This window comes from Polypterus senegalus, chromosome 3 (assembly GCF_016835505.1).
Source record: "Polypterus senegalus isolate Bchr_013 chromosome 3, ASM1683550v1, whole genome shotgun sequence".
NCBI classification, from domain to species: domain Eukaryota; kingdom Metazoa; phylum Chordata; class Cladistia; order Polypteriformes; family Polypteridae; genus Polypterus; species Polypterus senegalus.
The window spans coordinates 79,930,054-79,954,762 of record NC_053156.1 but is presented as its reverse complement, the minus strand read 5'-3'; the positions used below and the strand labels follow the sequence as shown (position 1 = coordinate 79,954,762).

The window sequence follows — 24,709 nt, the reverse complement described above, 5'->3', positions numbered from 1 at the left end:
AAAAAAGAAATGTAACATACATACAAGGCATAAGGAGAGAGACATCATGCAGTATAAACAAAATATACATATATGCAGATTGGTTTTAAGTCCACATTCCAATTGTCCTAAATGAGGCACATTGTGAAGAACAACATTCCTTAGGCAAAAAAGCTAGGTAAATCTGGATAGAAGATGCCTAATAAAGGTTGATCAATAAGTGATGACACATTTTGTCACGTTTTCATGGACCAAGTGCCACCACAAACACTTAATTGAGAAATATAATGGAAAAGACATACTGTAGAACTGGCAAATCAAAACATATTTGATATAGTTCATTAAAAAGCAGTAGAAGGAAAAAAAAAAGAAATTGCCTAAATAGTGGCTCTATTGAGTAGGCTATGCTAATAGTGTTCAGCCTTGAATTAAATTCTGAGACCAATGGGGCTTCTGTAATATTAGTATTTGTCCTTCTAATTTTATGCAGGCTGGTATCTTCAGATGGCATACACTTGAATATAGACACTAAAAAGTTCAATGTAATAAGTGGGAACTAAACCATATATGATTTTACTAGCCAATCTACCTGGCACTTATTGGATATATTTGTATAATTAGATAAGAAAATGAAGCATATTTATTTATTAGGGATCAGGTAAACAGTATGAATATCTTTTAGGGTTGATACCGATCACCAATTTCTTGTTACTAGAATTGGCTGATTCTGGCACTGATTTATTTTTCCGTTATTTTTGAAACATTTTTTTTACGATAGGCTCCTGCATAACCACAAGATCACTCATCGTCCACATTCAGGTGAGGAGTGTCTGTTTTAGTTGAAGGACCAAATGAAAATGCCTGCAAGCAGCTCCTCTTTTCATTTCTGCCCAAGTTGTGCCTCTTTTTCCTTCCACTTAGTTTATTTTGAAAACCTACAAGTATGCAGTTCTAGCCCATGCACAGGATGATTCTGTTAGAATGTTTTTTCACATTTAACTACTCCACAATTTTTTATGTAAAAGAAATATTCTGGTCATCTCTCTCTTCTAACATCTGCCTGGCTAATCTCTGTTTATAGGGACATTCTGACTGCATTAAACATGCTCTGTCTGAGATACTACAATAACACGGAGTAAAGGAGCACTACAACTCAATTATTACAAAGCTTGGAAAAGCAGATACTGAAAAAAAAAATCTTTTTTTTTGGGTTGGCTAATTTATCGAGCAGCTGTCAGGTCATTTGAATTGAATATTGGCAGAATAACTATGGTAACGCTTCCCTGGGATAGAACCATGAATGTTACATCTTTGTATTTCCTGGCTTACTGTGGTTTCACAAATTGACATTTGATCCCACATTAATAAATTGGTTGGCTGGGTGAAAATCTGAATAATTGATATGACATATAAACTTTGAAAACTAATAATTTTTATATTTATAATTTACTCATCTTATCATTTATGCATGCAAAATATCATGAACATCCATTCAGCTGTTTTGGAATAATCTTTATTTTGCGACTCCCCGTTGATATTCTTGAAAATCCATGAAGCCTATATTTTTAAGTTGCATCAGAATTTGGTGCAAAGCAGGAAGCATTCCCAAATGGATTATCATTCCCCCCAAGGCACAGTTTAGAATCGGCAGAAGAAAAAAAATATGCATTTAATTTTTGTGACAGTGCAGAGAAATAAATGTACCTTTTTTCCCCCTCCATAAACAAAAGTATTTTTTTTACAAGAAATGACCTTTTGTTTTGGCCTCTTTGACAGCAAAAAGTGAGCAGCTTGGAACACCCAGAGCAAAGTCACAACAATAAATTACCAGTCTTTTTTTTCAGGATATTTTTTATTTGGGAAATTAAATTCAAAAAGCATGATCTTGCATAACTGCCATGTCTACGAGAAACTATAAACTTGATTAAGTCCTTAGAGATGGCTCTGAATATGACTGGGGATTGCATACATTGAAACAAATTGATTTTAATGTAAGGAAATGTAACATTTTGCATATTAATAGCAATGTTACATAGTCAGAATTTTGTTGCTGTAAGTACATCTTATTGTTGAGAATCCTAGTGTTCTCTTTAGTTCTGTCCAAGCCAGAGAGTATACAAAAACAGTTTGAGGTTGCTGAATTCTATAAGTCGTAAAATTGCATATTTTTTAACTAATAAAACCTGTAAACAAAATATACATATAGCATTAAAGAAAATAAAATGCTATGTGATAATTAGAAGCAACAATAAATGTTACCACCAGAGCGGTGCAATAAGACAATTTCTCCTAGAGAATTATTAAAGTATAGCAAAATTAAAAGAAAATATAAAAAATTAGATAAAAGGTACAAGGCTAATATATTTCAAATGTTTACACATAAAATAGATAAATTTGGACATAAAATAGATAAATTTGGCCTTTAAGCTTATTGCTTACTAAGAAAAGAGGGTATATTCTTTTTGTCTGTTCCCCAAACCCAACTGAATCAAAAGTGTGGGCTGTTGTACTAAACACAAGCTCACTCATCCTCCACTTACAACTCATAAAATTGCATCTTGAATGTTTCGGCAGTTTTAATCTCCTAATTGATAATACATACAACAGCAACAGAAAAAGTCTGAAAAAAAATGTTAAATACTGCAGTATTTAAAAATTAGGAAGGGATTCACTGAGGTGGATGGTAGCTGTGTACATTGAAGTGGAGACACAAATTGAAAGGTCAGGTCGGAGCACCCGCTATAATATTGTTATAACTATGGTAAACCATTAACTAGTAATGCACTTGATAGTAGTATCTTGAAACCATTCACATCTGGATATCATGTTAAGGGCATTTTAAGTGCATAGTGATTGATGAACTGTGTCATGCCGAATACCCGTATTTGCCTCTTTTCCTTATGATGCTGATGTTCTCATTTGTGATTATCATTAATACAACTGTTTTGTGTAAGAAAAGGATACTATTTCTTATTATTTTTACAAACAGGAAACACTTTTTCACTTTTACAATTTTACCCATATTTTGCACTTCATCCATTGAATCCTTTGTTTTTATTCTCAGACTAGCAAAATACCCGCGCTTCGCAGCGGAGAAGTAGTGTGTTAAAGAAGTCATGATAAAGAAAAGGAAACATTTTAAAAATAATGTAACATGATTGTCAATGTAGTTGTTTTGTGACTGTTATGAGTGTTGCTGTCATCAAGGATTTGATTATCATTATTTCTTTTTAATCAGGTTCGTATTTGGATGTGTTGTGTTCAAGTTACAAAAAGAACTATAACAATCGTAATAAACGAATAATAAAACAGCATAGAACCCGTTGGATTAAATAAAAAGGCAGCTTCCTTGGCGAAGCAAGGAAAAAGGATGGCCTTATATGTTGTTCGTTTATAAAACAGCGGAGAAGCTGTGTAAAGGCTGCGTCACAAAAAAACAGCGGAGCGCCTTATATGAGCAGGCAGTCAGCTACAGAAGGGAATCAATAAATATCTATAATCGTAATAAACGAACAAAAACTAGCGTAGAAGCCGCGGATTAAATAAAGGAAATGGATACCTGAACAGTAAAGTAAGTCTCAAATAGCTGCACAATAACTATAACAATTGTAATAAACGAACAATAACACAGTACAGAACCGCGAAGCAAGGAGAAGCTGTGTGAAGGCAGCTACACAAAAAATACAACACTCTGAATGTATTCCTCGCATCACCGTTATACCCTCTGATCTCCCATTTCAATTCAAATGCCTCCAATTTCCAGTAAGGCTCTGCTTCACGATGACAATTAATAAGGCTCAGGGACAGACCCTACAAAAGATTGCCATTGATTTGAGGCAACATTGCTTTTCTCCTGGACAACTATACGTTGCATTCTCAAGAGTAAGCTCGCAGAGCTTGGTCATATTACAACCGGAGTGCTGAACTGACAACGTGGTATACAAAGAGATCCTTAACAGATAGTTATTGGTATATTTTCCCTCAGTTTAAAAAGGTTTTCTTTTCTTCTTAATAAAAATGTAAAAGCAGTACTTTGTCACTGCGAAGCGCGGGAATTTTGCTATATATATATATATAAATATATAAATATATATATATATATATATATATATATATAAATATATAAATATATATATATATAAATATATATATATATATATATATATATATAAATATATATAATATATATATAATATATATATATATATAATATATATATATATTATATATATATATATATATACATATATATATATATATATATATACTGCTCAAAAGAATTAAAGGAACACTTTTAATCAGAGTATAGCATAAAGTCAATAAGACTTATGGGATATTAATCTGGTCAGTTAAGTAGCAGAGGGGGTTGTTAATCAGTTTCAGCTGCTGTGGTGTTAATGAAATTAACAACAGATGCACTAGAGGGGCAACAATGAGATGACCCCCAAAACAGGAATGGTTTAACAGGTGGAGGCCACTGACATTTTTCCCTCCTCATCTTTTCTGACTGTTTCTTCACTAGTTTTGCATTTGGCTACAGTCAGTGTCACTACTGGTAGCATGAGGCGATATCTGGACCCTACAGAGGTTGCACAGGTAGTCCAACTTCTCCAGGATGGCACATCAATACGTGTCATTGCCAGAAGGTTTGCTGTGTCTTCCTGCACAGTCTCAAGGGCATGGAGGAGATTCTAGGAGACAAGCAGTTACTCTAGGAGAGCTGGAGAGGGCCATAGAAGGTCCATAACCCATCAGCAGGACCAATATCTGCTTCTTTGGGCAAAGAGGAACAGGATGAGCACTTCCAGAGCCCTACGAAAAGACCTCCAGCAGGCCACTGGTGTGAATGTCTCTGACCAAACAACTAGAAACACTTCATGAGGGTGACCCAAGGGCCCCATGTCCTCTAATGGGCCCTGAGCTCACTGCCCAGCAGCATGCAGCTCGATTGGCATTCGCCATAGAATACCTGAATTGGCAGATGCACCACTGGTGCCCTGTGCTTTTTACAGATGAGAGCAGGTACACCCTGAGTACGTGACAGAAGTGAAAGGGTCTGGAGAAGCCATGGAGAACATTATGCTGCCTGTAACATCATTCAGCATGGGCAGTTTGGTGGTGGGTTAATGATCGTCTGGGGAGGCATATCCATGGAGGGTCACACAGACCGCTACAGGCTTGACAAAGGCACCTTGGCTGCCATTAGGTATCAGGATGAAATCCTTGGACCCATTGTCAGACCCTATGCTGGTACAGTGGCTCCTGGTGCACCCACAATTCCTGGCCTTATGTGGTGAGAGTATGCAGGCAGTTCCTGGAGGATGAAGGAATTGATACCATTGACTGGCCACCACACTTTCCTGACCTAAATCCAATAGAACACCTCTGGGACATTATGTTTTGGTACATCCAATGCCACCAGGTTGCACCTCAGACTGTCCAGGAGCTCAGTGATGCCCTGGTCCAGATCTGGGAGGAGATCCCCCACAACACCATCTGTCATCTCATTAGAAGCATGCACCGATGTTGTCAGGCATGTATACAAGAACACAGGGCCATACAAAGTGCTGCATACAATTTTGAGTTGCTGCAATTAAATTTTGGCAAAATGGACTAGCCTGCCACATAATTTTTCACTCTGATTTTGGGGCGCCTTTGAATTCAGGGCTCTGTAGGTTGATCATTTTCATTTCCATCAAACGATGTGGCATCCTTTCGCTCCTAACACATTACCCAGTCTATATCATTATAGATATCCAGGAGGATTTCTTTTTCCCATTGAGATCTGATGTGTTTTCAAAGTGTTCCTTTAATTTTTTTGAGCAGTATATATATATACAAATTCTTCCGGGGCCACATCCGAGTGGCAGCCTTTCCAGCAGCTCCATATATGACTTTATCTTTTTAACTTTTTATCTCTATTTTTCTCTATTTCACTGATCACTTCTACCACTTTCTTTTATGTGGAATTGCTCCCTGGACACTTTTACTATTTTACTATTTGACATGGATTTTACACTCCGAGAATCGCCTATTCAAGTAGTCAGCTTAAAGCACTGAGAAGAAATGCTTATGCGGTGTGGTTCCTTATTTACCTGACGAGGTAAGAAGACGATATCGGGCAGCCGAGCCGCGAAAGATAAAAGATAAGATTAAATCAAGACAACTTGAAGAAAATGGCGTTATAAACCGTCAGTGCCTTCTGTGATCCTAGGAAATGTAAACTCACTATCAAATAAGATCGACGAACTGGCAGTGCTGGTGAAAATGTCAGAACCTACAGAGAATGCAGCTTGCTGTGTTTTAGTGAAACGTGGCTAACGCCTATCATCCCAGATGCTAACGTGGAGCTACCCGGTTTAGCACAGTTAGAGCGGACAGAGACGCAAGTACCTGTGGAAAGAAGAAAGGAGGAGGACTCGCTCTCTATGTCAATACAAAGTGGTGCAACTCAGGACATGTAAACGTTAAAATCTCCACTTGCTGCAGGGACATCGAACTGTTGGCCGTAAGTCTGCGCCCCTATTACTTGCCCAGAGAGTTTGGACACGTGATTGCTGTTATTGTTTACATCCCCTCAAGCGAACGCGAGATGGCGAGAGACATCATCCATTCCGCAGTTGCTAAGTTACAAACGCAGCACCCTGAGGCACTTGTGCTAATCGCTGGAGACTTTAACCATGTAACGCTGGACAAAACATTACCTGCCTTCTCCCAGTATGTGGATTGTAACACTCGGGGAAACAGGACTATTGACCTACTATATGCAAGCGTTAAAGACGCATACAGGCCACCCCACTGCCTGCGCTTGGGAAAGCAGATCATAACCTGGTTCTGCTTCAGCCTCAATACAAACCAAGAGTGAGGGCGCTACCTACAACACACGCTCATTCAGGAAGTGGTCCCTGAGGCAGAGCAGGCTCTGAGAGACTGCTTTGGAACTACAGACTGGGATATATTGCTTGGGTCACATAGTGAGAACATTGAAGAGGCTGTTGAATGCACAACTGATTACATCAACTTCTGTATGGACATTGTAGTTCCAGTAAGAACAGTATGCTGCTATGCTAACAACAAGCCATGGATTACAAGTGACATCAAGGGCCTTTTGAACCAGAAGAAAAGGGCTTTTAAAGGTGGTGATAAGCATGAGCTCAAGTGCGTGCAGAAGGAACTCCGAGTCCAGCTCAGGGCGGCGAAAGAGCAGTACAGGAGAAAGCTGGAGCAGAAGTTGCAGAACAACAGCATGAAGGAAGTGTGGGATGGGATGAAGATTATCACTGGCTGCAGCTCAAGCGGGTGCCGCCATCGAGACAGACGTGGAGAGAGCAAACCAAATGAACAACTTCTTTAATAGGTTTGATCACAGTAACCCACTCTCACCTCGAGTACTGCATCCTCCAACCATCCTTCTGCTGATACCAGCATAGGTGAGACATCCCCACCCACAATTACAGCAGCCCAGGTGAGCAGAGAGCTGAAAAGACTTTGTGCCAGCAAAGCAGCGGGTCCAGATGGTGTATCGCCACGATTGCTGAAGGCCTGTGCGTTGGAACTGGGGAGTCCTCTACAGCGCATCTTCAACCTGAGCCTGGAACAGGGGAGAGTCCCAAGGCTTTGGAAAACATCTTGTATCACTCCTGTCCCAAAGGTATCACGTCCTAGTGAGCTGAATGACTTCCGGCCTGTTGCTCTGACGTCACATCTGATGAAGACCATGGAGCGGCTGCTGCTTCACCACCTGAGGCCACAGGTCCGCCACGCCTCGACCCTCTGCAGTTCGCATACCAGGAGAAGGTGGGAGCGGAGGATGCCATCATCTATATGCTTCATCGATCCCTCTCCCACCTGGACAGAGGCAGTGGTGCTGTAAGAATTATGTTTTGGACTTCTCTAGCGCCTTCAACACCATCCAACCTCTGCTCCTTAGAGACAAGCTGACTGAGATGGGAGTAGATTCACACCTGGTGGCATGGATTGTGGACTATCTTACAGACAGACCTCAATATGTGCGTCTTGGGAACTGCAGGTCTGACATTGTGTGCAGCAATACAGGGCGCCAGGGGACTGTACTTTCTCCGGTCCTGTTCAATCTATATACATCAGACTTCCAATATGACTCGAGTCCTGCCACGTGCAAAGTTCGCTGATGACACTGCTATTGTGGGCTGCATCAGGTGTGGGCAGGAGGAGGAGTACAGAAAGTTAATCAAAGACTTTGTTAAATGGTGCGACTCAAACCACTTACACCTTAACACCAGCAAGACCAAGGAGCTGGTGGTGGATTTTAGGAGGCCCAGGCCCCTCATGGACCCTGTGATCATCAGAGGTGACTGTGTGCAGAGGGTGCAGACCTTAAATATCTGGGAGTGCAGCTGGATGACAAATTGGACTGGACTGCCAATACTGATGCTCTATGTAAGAAAGGTCAGAGCAGACTATACTTTCTGAGAAGGTTGGCATCCTTCAACATCTGCAGTAAGATGCTGCAGATGTTCTACCAGACGGTTGTGGCGAGTGCCCTCTTCTACGCGGTGGTGTGCTGGGGTGGCAGCATAAAGATGAAAGACGCCTCACGCCTGGACAAACTTGTTAAGAAGGCAGGCTCCATTGTAGGATTAAAGTTGGACAGTTTAACATCTGTGGCAGAGCGACGGGCACTAAGCAAACTCCTGTCAATCATGAATAATCCACTGCATCCACTTAACAGTGTCATCTCCAGACAGAGGAGTAGCTTCAGTGACAGACTTTTGTCACTGTCCTGCTCCACTGACAGACTGAGGAGATCGTTCCTCCCCACACTATCGACTCTTCAATTCCACCCGGGGGAGTAAATGCTAACATTAATTTTATTTTAATTTTTTTCATTTTTATTACTATTTAATTTAATATTGTTTCTTTGTATCAGTATACTGCTGCTGGATTATGTGAATTTCCCTTGGGATTAATAAAGTATCTATCTATCTATCTATCTATCTATCTATCTATCTATCTATCTATCTATCTCTATATATATATATATATATATATATATATATATATATATATATATATATATATAATGTGTGTATATATATATATATATATATATATATATGTATATATATATATATATATATATATATATATATATATATATATATATATATATATATATATATATATATATATATATATATATATATATATATATATATATATATATATATATATATATATATATATATATATATATATATATATATATATATATATATATATATATATATATATATATATATATATATATATATATATCATATATATATATACATATATATATATATATATATATATATATACCTATCTGTACTAATAAAAGGCAAAGCCCTCACTCACTCACTGACTCATCACTAATTCTCCAACTTCCCGTGTGGGTGGAAGGCTGAAATTTGGCAGGTTCATTCCTTACAGCTTCCTTACAAAAGTTCGGCAGGTTTTATATCGAAATTCTACGCGTAATGGTCATAACTGGAAGCAGTTTTTCCATTTACTGTAATGGAGATGAGCTTCAACGTGGGGCGGAGTTTCGTGTGACATCATCACGCCTCCCACGTAATCACGCAGTACATAGAAAACCAGGAAGACCTCAAAAGCGCTGAAGAAAACATGCATTATATAATTGAGAAGGCAGCTAAACAATAAGAAGCGAAGCGAAAGTGACATATACAACCATATTCATGAGTTCTGCTACTGAAACAAAGCACGATGTAAACCTACACTTTAAATTAAGTTCATAGACAGGCTGCGCTGGCGCTTGTAATTTAGTGCCTGCCCATATAAGGCCGTCCGTCAGCGGCAATCCAATAGCAAACTGCCACGGGTAAATATTCACGGGTGAAGGACTGTGCTTATGGAGAGGAAGATGAGATGGTCAGGGTGGTGTTTGACACAAACTCAGCTTAAACTGCGAGAGAAAGTTTTAAGTGCCAGGACTAAGGTAACATTAAATACAGCCATGGAAATAGCACGAGATGGCATCAGCACAGCTGGGAACCTTCGATGCATGTACACGTGCACAGTGCACAGATAAAAAGCAACAGTTCCAAAGAGCGCTGAACAAAACCGAATTACACAATTGAAAAGGCAGCAAAAATATGAAGCGCCTCATACATACAAGCATATTCATAAATCCAACTACTGCGGAAACAAAGCACACGTTGGAAAAGTCAATGTCCCGCTAAAGGAAGACAGTGTAAAAACCCGTGCATGCAGTGTGTCAGGTCTCAGATAAAGAAGAAGACGAGCTGTTTATTGATGCAGTAAGAAACGAATCGATGAATGAAACCTGTCATCTTTACAACGATTGACAAACACGGAATGTAACTTGAACACAACACATCCTACAAATATAACCTGATTGAAAGAAATAATGATAATCAAATCCTTGATGACAGCAACACTCAGTAACACTCACAAAACAAATACTGTATATTGACAGTCATGTTACGCTATTTTTAAAATGTTCCCTTTTCTTTTCTAGCTTTTTAACACACTACTTCTCCTGATACGCTGGTATATATATATGTATATATATATATAACCCGATCTACATACGAATAATGGATACTTTATTCGCCATCAATGATTGTTTTGGTAAAGCCATACTCAGTGTATTCATTAGATGAACGGTAAAAAAGTAAGGGCAAGGGGAGGATGACTTATTGAGGCATGCAGGCTGTAGGCCAACTCTATCTGAATTGCGCATCACATTTGAAAAATATATCTTTTCAAGTTCTATTTAGTCCATATGTGTCAAACTCAAGGGTCAGGGCCACATCCGCCCGGCGTAATTATATCCGCCCGCGAGATCATTTTATATACTGTATTATTGTTATTAAAGCCCGGTATATGAAGCGCTGGTAACACAATAAACTACAGATCCCATAATGCAGCGCTTCAGCTGCCTTGCCAACAGTTACCGCGTTAATCAAGTCTACCTTAAGATGCTGCAAGTTATTGCGAAGCTAGCTCACACGATGCTGAAGAGAAAAGTTGATTCTGAAAATAGAGCCTTTAAAACCGATGGGAGGCTGAGTATATGTTTACTGAACCCGTGTGTCTCATTTGTGGAGCTAATGTGGCTGTAATTACAGAATTTAATCTAAGACGGCACTATAAAACAAAACATCAGGGTAACCTGAAAGACCTGAATGCAATGCAGAAGATACAGAAAGCAGAAGAATTAAATAAGAATCTGACGTTTTACCGTGCACAATCACAAAGTGATTTCAATTGAGCTGCTTTTATGGGAGACACAACCACTTGCCCCACTTTCCCTGTTACCAAGTAATGTTAAACCAAGTCGTCACTACGGTGTTCCCAAACACGCACTTTGCTGATAAACTGAGCGCACTGAGTTTGCACGGCGCTTTGGTGACTTTGAAGAACAAAAAGTCCGCCTACATGCGGCTCGAACCTTGTGCATGTTTGGTAGCACATATCTGTGTGAGAAGCTCTTCTCAGTGATAAAGACTAACAAAACAGCACACAGGAGTCGCCTCACTGATGAGCACCTGCAATCCATCCTGAGAATCTCCACAACACAGAACCTCACACCAAACAGAAACGAACCTGTGCCAAAAAGATGCCAGGCGTCCAGCTCTAAAATGACATATGAGCAAAGACAACTGAATGATTTGATTTGTTATTGCTGAAAGGAACACATTTTATTTATATTTCCAGGTTTTGTTATGCAGCATGTTCATATTTGAATTTGTATAATTTTGACAGGATATATTTTTATGGAGAGCAAAATCTTTTGGGATATTTAAAATCTAAGTTTATTTTTATAAAATATAAAATTACATAAGAGTAAAGAAATTTGAATGTTTGTTCTTTTAATGTTTACTTTATTTCTAACTTGTATAATTTAGACAGGATATATTTTATGGAGAGCAAAATATTATAAGTTGTTTAAGGTTTGAGTTGATTTATTCAGGAATAATATTCCTGTCTGTTTTTACCATTCCTACCAAAGATATTTCTGTCGACTAAATAAAAATTCCTTCTATTTAAAATTTAAATAGAACTTGAACAAATACGATAGTTCATAATATCCACGCAGACTTGCACGTAAGAACGGGTGTCATCCGTTTTAACAAACAGCGTATTGCACTGATACGAAATAGCTGTGTGTTTATATATATATATATATATATGTGTGTGTGTATGTATGTATATATTTATGTATTTGTGTGTATATATGTGTGTGTATGTATGTGTGTATGTATATGTATGTGTATATGTATAGATATGTATATATATATATGTTTGTGTGTGTAAATATATATATATATATATATATATATATATATATATATATATATGACAACAACACTCATCACTCACAACAGTGACAAAACAATAACATTGACAATCATGTTACGTTATTTTCAAAATGTTTCCTTTTCTTTTCATTGCTTCTTTAACACACTACTCTCCGCAATGGGCTGGTATTTTGCTAGTGTATGTATATATATATATATATATATATATATATATATATATATATATATATATATATATATATATATATAATATATAATACATGTATAATACATATACATAATATATAATATATATTATTTGTATATATTTTTTCTGATATATGTGACTCTATCTAGTCTGTAGGGATAGTTGAGAAAATTTCCTTGCACTCATTTGTGAAGAATCCTATTCATCTGTTCAAAACCTCAGTCCAATGTAAATTGAATTTTCTGCTCTTAATAAGCACAAATTTTTCCGATATTATCTATTTAACACTATTTTAGGAAAAAATACATGTGTTTTGCATATTTTAAGTATACAACTGGGTAACTGGCTTGTGGATTATGCAACATGAGTAATGGGAGATTTGTTTTGCCATGGAAAAGTTTCACATTGTTTGCAGTTGTACAGCATTGGTCACCATTGGCTTGTATTATATCTTAAACATTCTTATTTCTATTCTACATAATGTGAGATACATTTTTTTCTTGGTCATCAGTACAATTTACATGGGGTAAGTAAATAACACTTGCCTTATTTAATTTTTTAGCAAACTTTTTGTGACACAGTTGATATTACTCGAGTATTTGATTGATATTGAATGCTGCCTATTGATTCTGAGGAGTCTTTGTCCTTCCCTTTAAATTCAATTTCTATTGTTTTTTATTTTCTTACAGTGGGAGATGGTAGAATGGGACATACAGAAGAAGCACCCTATGATGCTATTCATGTAGGTGCTGCTGCACCAGTTGTGCCACAAGCTGTAAGTTATTACAGATATTTTGGGATTGGTTTAATGGGAAGACAATACATATCAATCTAATATATAGACTACGGTATTTAAAAAACATTTTAGATTAATTTAAAACTATTCAATCAGTCTCGAAAATGTTTCCAGGGCACGATCCAACCTGTGAACGTTGCAACCAAGTCCCAGCCTCACTGGGTCACATGTTCTGGGCCTGCACCAAATTAACATTACAGTGGAACCTCGGTTCACGACCATAATTCGTTCCAGAACTTTGGTCGTAAACCGAGTTGGTCGTGAACCGAAGCAGTTTCCCCCATAGGATTGTATGTAAATACAATTAATCCGTTCCAGCGCTTGCAAAAACCAACTCACAAGCAAACAAGAAAGCGAGATTGCAGGAGGTCACGCTATTAAACCTAAAGCCTGATCGCTGTAAACAATGTTTTTAAAATGAGTTTTAAGCACAGCAGAAAAAAACATCGCACAGATCCGAACTTCATTTAAAAACCAACTCGCAAGCAACCAAAAAAGTAACATTGCAACAAATCACACGATGAAGTCCTCCATGTAAACAATTTTAATGAGTTTTAAGCACAAGGAAAAAGTTTAACATTTGAAAAAGAGAAATGTAACATTGCACCTAATCGCGCTTATGAAAACTCCATCTGTAAACCTTTCATGAGTTTTAAGCACAAGGAAAAAGCAAACATTTGAAAAAGAGAAAATAACATTGCAACAAATCGTGATTATGAACTAAAAAATTACTTTGAAAATCCGAATACAAAACCACCAAGAAAACTAACCTTGCATGAAACGAGTTCTGGCATGAAGTGTTTTCCTCCAGGTGTTTTCTCTCTTGTGATTTCTTGGGTTTCTGGTGCTTTTAGCTGTTTAGCTGGTGGGAGGAAAGCCTCATGCAGCCATTCCAAAAGAACGCTCTTGTGACCTCCACATTACTGGCAGTCTGGCTTTGTTTACATTATGCTGCTTGAAAGCACGAGGGTTCTCCGATTGGTAAATGAGTAAACTGGTAAACATTTTTTCCACCTTTTGTAATTTCTTTCTTTACTTCGATTTCAATTTTCTTCAAAACTTTCTTCTGACAACTCTCCACTTGCTTAGAAGACATAGTTAACTGCAAAAGCACACGAAATACTGTAGAGCACAAAGAGAGTGCACGTCTTATTGAAAACAATGAACAAGGAGCGGCTTTGCTTAAATGAAAAAGCATGGCAGCTCTCTTTCTCTCTCAGGCTGCCTGTGGTGGGGATGGTTTCGCTTGCACTACAGCCTACAGATAGGCAGGCAAACACGTGCAGCAATCTCCTCCTCCCCTTCCCAGCAGGCACGCTAGCTCGCCTTTCTCTCTCTCTCTCTCTCAACTGAGGACGCAAGGGAAACTGGCTTGTTCAGCAAACACGCAGCAATCTCCTCCTCCACCTCCCTAGCAGGCAAGTGCTCGCCGCCTCTCTCTCTCTCTCTCTCTCTTTCAGCTCAGCTTGCAGGCAGGCAAGGAACCTGGCTTGTTCAGATACCGAGTGTGTGGTTGTGAACCGAGGCAAAAGTTTGGCGATCTTTTTGGTCGTGAACCGGGACGTTCGTGAACCGAGGTTCCACTGTATTCTGAAGAAAAAAATTTAATTACCTCTCAGACAGCCTTGGACTCACTATCCCTCCTAACCCATTAACAGCTGTGTTTGGGGTTCTTCCAGAGGGGCTTAAAGTGGAGAAGGACAAACAAATTGTGATTGCATTCACTACACTTTTGGCACGCAGACTTATTCTGATAAACTGGAAGAACCCAAACTCTCCTCTTTTAAGTCAGTGGGAAACCGATGTGTTATATTATTTGAAATTGAAAAAAATGAAATATTCAGAGAATCTGTACAGACTTTTTTCAAAACATGGCAGGATCTAATCCGTAATATTTTAAAATAAGTTCATGAAGCACAGAGAACTTATTTATTTAGGTATGTTTACAAGCCTTAAATCTTACGCCATTTGGCTTGCTCTCTGTTCTTAACTCAACTTTTCTTTTTGTAAAAACTTGATTGCTTTGTATGGATTGCAATAAAATTAACAAAATAAAAAAACTATTGAATCAGTTGTAGTTTTACAGCAACTAAATTTCCAGATTATCTGTTTCAGCTCATGAAAATTTGTATTTATTCTGCATTTCTTACGATGGGTTACAACTGAAACTGTATGTGTAGGTAGATAGATAGATACTTTATTATACTGTCTGTGTGTGTTTTTTTAGATGTGTTTTCATATAATGTGTGAAGCATCTATTGCGCTAGCCATGCCTGTCTGTCCGTCTGGTTGTCTATCTGCTTGAAACAACGCAGCCCCCCCATGGACCATTTTTATTGAAATGTGTCACATTTATTCTTCAAGGAAAATTGAATTTATGTTGCGATATCTTGAAAAGATTGCGCCATGCACGGTTTTAAAATTTCAAAATCAGCTTATCTATCTTTAAACAGAGAAATGTTCTGTGCAACTTCAACTACAAATTAGTTCACTGTTTCAGTTTTACCTTCAGAGCAGTTACACCAACATGTATATTTTCCTCTTTTTACACCTCCGATAGACGCTACTGACAGGAAGTAGGTCCGCAACACAAGTTAATGAAAAACCAGCAGAATGCTTTTGCGGGGTAGGAAGTCACTTTCACTGCCGGCAACTTAAGCGTGCATGGGGTGGCAATTCTCTAACCGCAAGTCCAGTGAAGCACGTGCAGAAACCTCTGCATGCATCTTCCTTCCCCCCAGTGCTTTAATTAGTAACAGGTAAGTTATATTATCGTACTAACTGTAAAAGTACAAAATGCCAGCAAGTAAAACAAAGGGTTATGAACATAAGAATGATGTAACCTGTGGCGTGTAAGCCGTACACAGTGAAAATAAACATTTACTCAGTACTATTTACACTAAACAAACCTCATAGCTCCATTATCTGTATATTATAGTGAGTCACTATTTCACTGTTTCTATAATTTACTAGGGTGGCCAGACGTCCAGGTGACCGGGACAGTCATTATTTTCAGGCAATGCGTTGAAATTAATAACTGAAGAAAAGCAAATGCCGCACTCTTAACAGGCTGTCCATCTAATAAAATAAACAAACATCCTCACAATATATTCTCAAAGTATATCCTCGCAGTACGATATACAGTATGTATAATAGCATGGATGGGCGGCACGGTGGCACAGTGGTAGCGCTGCTGCCTCGCAGTTAGGAGACCTGGGTTCGCTTCCTGGGTCCTCCCTGCGTGGAGTTTGCATGCTCTCCCCGTGTCTGCGTGGGTTTTCTCCGGGCGGTCTGGTTTCCTCCCACAGTTGGGTGGATTGGCGATTCTAAATTGGCCCTAGTGTGTGTTTGTGTGTGTCCTGCGGTAGGTTGACACCCTGCCCAGGATTGGTTCCTGCCTTGTGCCCTGTGTTGGCTGGGATTGGCTCCAGAAGACCCCTGTGAACCTGTGTTCGGAATCAGCGGGCTAGATAATGGATGGATGGATGGATAATAGCATGGAAAACTTAATTAATAACTTGAAGAATTTGAACAAGCAAGAAGCAGACAAAAAAAGGCTGAGCTGTCATTTGTTTATTTCCACATCAAGAACCTACCTACTGAGCTCAGTCCATTGAAGGCTATGGTTGTCTGAACATCCCTCAAACACACCTGAATATTACTTCATGCATACATTTTCCTATTTGTTTTTTTAAATTTTATGCTTAAAATTTATCTCATTACACACTCATTCAAACCTGCTGTAAATAATATTGCAATAGTTTTTAAATTTTAGATAAACAAAAGAGTTTTTTAAAGGTGGGAAAAATAATTGAAAAGTGCCGTTTAACACTATACACAACAGCATAACAATACTTATGTAGAATTCAGATGGTTTTGGTAGTTTTTTAAAATCTTGCTTGTATTGTTTATTTGGAAGTAAGTAATAATAGCAGAGTTCATTATTTGGCTGAATCCAATGCATTTACAATGATACAATTGATAACTGTTTTTTTTCATAACCTCTACACCGCACTGTCAAATATTGTCAAAGTAATTCAGAAGACATTAAATAACCATCTCAGGACCATTTTATTTACTAAAATCAGTCACTTCCCTACCCAGACTAGTACAATGTATATAATTCTTAAGGTCTATATGGTGCTAATAAATAATTCTCGACTATGTAACATCTAGGTACTGGAACAACAGATAGTTTTGATATTGTATGTTTACCAGAAATTATCACACATAATGCTGCTCCAGTAAACCCCTGGCTTTAGTGTAGTGGCAAATGATGTTATGTCAACTAGCTTACCAGTCAGCGACATTAATCTGAAAATTCATGAAACAGCAGTAACCCCAGTCGAGTCAAGCCATGGACCTCCTAAACTCCGCTCCATTGAGGAGTTTGTCATTTTACGTTATGCTTGAGTAATGTTGCGTGATACGACCGGTTACACTATAGTTATGATTAGGGTTGTGGGAGGAGTTATCTGACTCAAGTCAAGTAAACCATGTGACACAAACATACAGTCCTATTGGATGTTCAGCGTAACTCATGAATCACAGAGGTCAGCAAACAACCCCCAATGGGCCCCCACACATTGGTCCTCTGATCACAGGCCTTACACACAGTGCAAGATCTACATATACACAAATTTCCCTTCAGGCATTAATAAAGCGTTATCTTATAGGAAGGGGCAGCTTCATGCACAGAATACACTCCAGCTCCATATGTGCAAATCATTCAACGTAAAATCTTTTATTGAGCATTTGTCTGGTTTAAAATTGTCAAAAATATATTCAGGGCATGATTCATCCTATGAACATTGCAGTCAAGCTCTAGCCTCACTGAGCCATATGTTTTGGTTGTGCACCAAATGAACTCCATTTTGGACAACATTTTTGAATGCCTTTCAGACAGACTTGTTGTCACAATCACTCCTAATCCATTGACAGCTGTGTTTGGTGTACTCCAAGATGGGCTTAAAGTGGAGAAAGATAAACAAACTGTAATTGTCTTTGCTACACTATTGACACATAGACTTATCTTGCTCAGTTGGAAGAATCCTAATTCACCAATTCTAAGTCAGTGGGGTAACTGATGTTGTATACTATTTGAAATTGGGGAAAAAAATCAAATCCTCTCAGAGGATCTGTTCAAAACTTTTTAAAAATATGGCAGGAACCTAATCAATAACATTATAGAATAACTATCAATATCGGGGAAATGATACTCTTCCTTCTTTGCTGATTTTAAAGATATACTCTGGGTGTTGACGCTCCTCTCTTTTTCTTGGGTGGGCATTCAGTTTTGGTTTGTTGTTTGACCTGATCGTATGGAATGTTGTTTGCTTCAAATAAAATCAATAAAAATACAAAAAAAGGAAGGGGCAGATTTGATTGAATTAATCAAAAGTGATGCTGAGTAGTTTGAGAGGGACAGAGAGGCCCACATTCACATTTTTCCCAGTGCTAAACCAATAGTCGACATTTAAGGAATTGGATTGTTTTAAGGAGAGTATTATAGCTAGTAAAATATGCTTGCCTTGTAGCCCTAGCTACCCTCCTTCATTTGCAATGATTAACATGATGAAAGGGGGAAAAAACGTTAATCTGAATGAAAGCAGATACTTTTAAAATGTTCAAAAGCACAGTTAAAAGTTGTTAAGGGACACATTTTCACACATTTTGCCAAATATCTTTTGATACAGGGATTACCAATACAAGAAAAGTGTAGGTGAAATTACTACCTTAATGTACTGATGCTGTATAAAGGGTCGAATGAGCAAATCCATCTACGCATTCCATTGACCTTGTTGCCTACCAGCTTTAAAAATGAAAGTCCATTAAGTTTTTCTTTCAAGTATTATGCTATAGAACTCTGTCATTATTTCTTGTGTGATTCAAAATCAGCTAAAAAAAAGGGTATAAGTGGGCAGCTATCTTTCACTTTGTTCTCTAATACAGTATTTGATCCTAATTTTACTTATTTCTTTCCCCTTTCTTCATAGCTTCTTGACCAGCTGAAGCCTGGGGGTCGATTGATTCTTCCTGTAGGTCCAGCTGGTGGAAATCAGATGCTGGAACAATATGACAAGCTAGAAGATGGCAGCATCAAAATGAAGGCTCTTATGGGGGTGATCTATGTGCCTTTAACAGACAAAGAAAAGCAATGGTCCAGGTGGAAGTGAATTTCTACACATCTTTCCCCTCCCCCTGCCAAGAGTGACACAAGGTGAAATGGTGTGGACTGGAGCAGATAGATTACAAGGGCTGCATTTGCTGCTTGTTATCATTTTTTGCTACTCCATACCATGACAACTGGCTGCACTTTTGAGTTTAAACCACAACAAATAACAATAATTTCTTTTGAATTATATGTTTGCTTAATTATACTTACATTGTTTTAAGTTTTAAATTAATTCATTATTGACTTGCTGGAAATGAGCATGCTGCAACTCTTCTGTTAAATGCAAGTATCTTCTCTGTATTAAACTCTGGGAGGAAAAAATCCAAACTGACCACTTTGGTATAATACTAAAATAATTCCTTCTTAATATTCCAATACAATACATAATTTTTATTCTTGTCTTGTATATTAACTTTTATTTAATATTTCAGGATGGATGAGCACTCCTACCACCCAGCCCTGACATAGACAGACTTGGACACAAGTCTTTTCACACAGAACACCTTTATACTATAGTGGGGAAGCCCTTTTCTTTCACTTTCCACAGCAGCTCAGTTTCCAAGTACCAAAGCAGAATGCAACATAGTCTTTTTTTTCTTTTCTCTTCCTTGTTCTGCCACTCCTCTGGCAAACTTTGTCCTCTTCCTCCTGACTCTGGCCCTTTGAGGTGGCTCCTTTTATGCTGTTCCAATTTAATAGGGCTCTGTAACCTCCACAGTTCCTACAGGCAGAATCCATGGAACGCAACAGGGCTGCAGCAAACTCCCATGAAGTCCCACGGGAGTCCGAGGTGCTGCTGCTGCAACCCAGAGTGGCTGCCATGCAGCACTTCGGGGGAGGCAGTGTCTTGTGCACGTCTGCTCCCCTGGACCATCCAATATATTGGCTTCCCAGCCGGGAAAGGGCCACGACCATTCGTTACACCAAAAAGCAAAACTGAACATTAATGAAAACCAAAATGTGCTATGAAGGGTTTAAAAATAAATGACCAATGGGTCAATTAAAATTAAAAAAGCAACTAAATGGCAATTGTTCTTTGTATACATCAGAGTAGAAGATGCATTGTACTGCAAAGTACAATAAAGAATACCATTTACAATGAAAATTGTGCCCTCTAATCAGTTGTCTTTTGACAATGTTTTTAAAATGCATATTCAAAATAGTTTTATTTTATACACCACTTATCTTGCCATATATTACAAAAATTACTTATATTCTGTTCAATGCATTAAAAAATACATTAAAATGCTTCACAAAAAATCATTAATTATATACTTGGCAAACTAAAAATTAACATTAAAAAATGTTTCATTTACTCTGAAATTGGTATTTATTTATTTCTGAATTTTTCATTATTCTTACTTGGCATCACGAGTTTCTTTAAATGTCAGATAGTCATCATCTAGTTTTAATTCTTAAACCAGCATAAACAAAAATTAGAAATTTCAATTTACGTAAAAATACAAATGCTGAATTCTGACATAGCACATGATAAATTGTGCACAGTAATTCTGTAAATATTGAAATAAATCATCTATTTATCACAGATAATTGGGCCTTACTTTTTTTTCTTGAGTTATTGGCAATTTGAGGAATTGTGAACCTTAAGGGCCGATTTATACTTCACGCTCAGAACGCGTATGTGCCCGTATCATGGCTGCCACGTGTTCCCAGCGTTCATTTCACGCGTCCTCTGAGCAGGTCCTCAGAAATTAACGCGACACATGCACGAGTTGCAGTACCAGCAAAAAGTCGGGGGGTGCAGTGTGCTAAAAGTCAGAACGTGACGTCAGTGTCTCTGTTTACTATCTACATGTGACAGAAAGCCTCTATGCAGATCCTACAGGATGAATGCTTCGATGTGGTGAAGCAAAATGCCGACATACAGATGCATTCGTGGTGCTTTTATATTCAGGCGTCGCATGTTCCCGAACGTAATGATAACGATACATTTTAAAAGTCTCATATACCATCTTTTGTGCCGTCTTTTTTATTTTTTTAATTTTTGCAACTTAACAATAGAAACATAATGTATATATAGCGTTATATTTGAGTCACTGAGAAAAAAATAAAGGACACAGTGAAAACGTGTATTTTGTGATTAAAGTGGAAATTTCGGCTTTAATCTAGAAATGTCCACTTTAACCTCATAGTTTACTTTATCATTAATGCAGACCATCGTAAACGTCATCCCAGTTTTTAATCGCTACGAGCTTCCTGGACCTGACAGCAGCAGAAAGCAGCAATAGATCGCCACACAGAACAAATTAAATGTATGATATTCCAACTCTCTGCACATTTAGAATCTTTAGATTTGTACTTAATATCACTTTCATGATGACATGCATTAAAGTGTGTATGTTACATTTTACATATAATTTCGTGTAAATAATGAATACTGTTAATAATTACACACATGGGGGTGTCACGGTGGTGGAGCGATAGCACTGCTGTCTCACAAGGAGTTACGTTGCTGGTATTTCCTGCTTGTATTCCACACTGTGCTCCGGTTTCCTTCCAAAGATATGCAGATTTGGGGATTTGGTGCCGCCAAAATGATGCTAGTGTATGCAAGTGCTTGTATTCACCTTGCGATGAGCTGAGGCCTCGTCATGGGACTGTTTCTCACTCATGCCCAATGCTTGCTAGAATGGACACATCCCTGGATTGATGGATTTAATCAATAAACATCCTTTTCAGAGAGATTGCGGTAAGGTGTCATTGGAATTTAATAGGTGTTCTAGGCAGTTCACAACACAGAGAAGCCAAACATGTTCTTACCGTGATAGTATCTCGCACTGCCACCTGGTGGATTCCTCCAGATTTACGTAAAGTACGCGTGCAAGTATAAACACTACAACGCTTGCGTAGCAGGAGCGTCCGCTGCAGCATGCGTCGTGTGAAGTATAACTCCGGCCTAAGTGATTTTTATTTACCACGTTTTGCTTTCTTCTAGTCAGAATAGTTCAATAGTTCCTGAAGTGTGCTTAACCTTTTGATTAGGGTGTTAATATGAATGTTGGTTGATTTTTGGATTGTGAATTTGCATGCATGTTTTTAACTTTTGTATATGAAATATTTTTCAGTAATGCATTTATATAAACATAAAATACAGTGTTTCTGAGATCATGACTGAGTTTCATACATACCTGCCATATATAATTAGTAAGTAACTTTTCACATAACAATTTTTTAGGTTTAATCAAAGAAATTAGATAAGTAATTTAATTTGTTTATTTAGATTTGCCAGTGGAATTGTTAATCAAGGTAATTAGTAAAACAATTGCTGTAAGAATGTGTTAAACTTTCTCATTATCCTAATATTGAACTGAGAAAACAAAATCTTCAGCATCAGCATTTACTTGTCAGTGTGTTATTCACTGTTCTAAAGAAATCCCTCTTCCAAAGGCACTACAGTATCTCAAATCTGCCTAATTATAGACGATAATGTGTACTGCTCTATAATACAGCGCTCTGTTTAATATGAATGTCTAAAGTCCATTATGTGAGACTGCCGTAGTTGAACATACAGCAGATGACAGATTAGGAATTAAGATTTTTAATATAAATATCTGCAGCATATATCATAATTTCATTAAATTGATATTTATATTTGAAGAGCTTCTACAAAATCTGTATTTCCATTTGGGGACGAATGAAATAGATTAGATCAGAATATAGATTTAACTGTAGTTAGGCAATGTGTATTGCATAAACTATGAATGCCAATCTATGATTCATTTGCAAGTGCTTTTAGTCTTTGTTATTTAAAGTTTCTAGTTGAAGTAATTTCATATCTGCTTCACTGAAGTTCAATTTTTCAGAATCATGCTGTGACACCAAAATAGAAAGTTTTAAATTCTGTATATTTAAAGTAGAATCAACTCAAGTCAGATTTTGTCACATACAAGTTATACATACGGCACTATACGTAGTGAAATGCTTGGTTCCTGGAATTCATGGCTATGCAGTAAAGGATATTATTAAAGGACAATAAAATGTGCCTGGATTTATAGAATCTGAAGTAAACTAGGCTTTTAGATATGAAGCACTAAAATTACTTTAATAACGTTTATAAAGTGGTGATTATGCATGATCATGTATCAGTTCATTAGATTTAAGGGTGTTTACAGTTACCAAAAATGAAGTTAAGATTAAGTTCATTTCATTAACCATTTTCTTTTCTAATACAGTACATACATTAATCCATATATAATGACACCTACACTTCACCTTGTTATTGTCTTGTGTGTATACATTTCTTTTTGTGTTATTGACATTATCAATTATCTAAATTTCCTTTGATTTTTTTTTTTCTCTTTTCCAGAGATGAACTGTGAAACACGATCAGCCTGCCCTGGTCCTATTTAACAAGAAAGGATCGCTCCACTTGTAAACAAACACAAAATATCATCAGAGCTTATTTCATCTTTCATTTTTTCTTTTTTTTTTCTTTTTTTTTTATTAACATTTAAAAGGAAAAAAGGTTGAAACAGTTCAGCTTATTGTGAACTCCTTAAAGTTAAGTAATAAAATTTGAAGTCTGTATTTTACTTAAGATGCCAGAACTAGAAGGTGAGGTTATTTGTGGGCTTTTTGTGTATTTTTTGTTAATAATTTTAATGAGTGGATTTTGTCAAATTGTTAATTATAATAAATATTAAAAAAAAAAAAGCAGAAACGTGGACTTCTTGGTCAACATCAGCAGATGGAGAGGCAAAATGCTTTTAGTATTCATTCTTAACAGTCCTGGTGCAGTGTGTAAAGCCTTTTCTTTTTAACTTAATGCGAGTTAATTTAAAAGTAATTATACAACACTTCTCTGGTATGCATCTTTTAAGATTTACATATTTGGGCATGTATTTTTTTTTATGCTAGTTAAATATATATTTATTTTTTCTGCATTCATCCAGCTTTGAAATGTTTCCAAGAAGAGCAGAGTGCTGATTTAATTTAATGTAAAACTGATATGTGTATAGAGCACACATAGCACAAGGCAGCATATATGGTATGTATAATTGTTGCTATTTGTAATATCTTATGTAGGGGTCGGACATACTGATGCATTCTTTATTTATACACTGCATCAACTGTTTCTCGCAGTTCCGTGCTTTCTATCTGTATTTAATTGGCTGCAGAATATGATGTACATGATTACAATGTAACCTACGCAAACTGTGTGGTTATCAGCAGTGTAACTAAGTGCTGCTTTGCCAAATAAATTTGAAAGCAAAGCAAATGAA

General features: G+C 37.4%; 1 protein-coding gene across 2 annotated transcripts in view; it reads left to right on the top strand.

Moving 5' to 3' along the window:
* The window catches only part of pcmt (protein-L-isoaspartate (D-aspartate) O-methyltransferase), a 59,405-nt gene extending 34,696 nt beyond the window's left edge, over positions 1-24,709 (top strand). The window contains exons 6-8 of one of the 2 annotated variants that reach the window (XM_039747505.1): positions 13,185-13,270; positions 19,288-19,511; positions 23,794-24,709. In XM_039747505.1, the coding sequence (XP_039603439.1) occupies positions 13,185-13,270; positions 19,288-19,467 (266 nt within the window). In that variant the 3' untranslated portion in view covers positions 19,468-19,511; positions 23,794-24,709. The remainder of the gene's footprint in view (positions 1-13,184; positions 13,271-19,287; positions 19,512-23,793) is intronic. The other variant, XM_039747504.1, reaches the window with a different exon arrangement.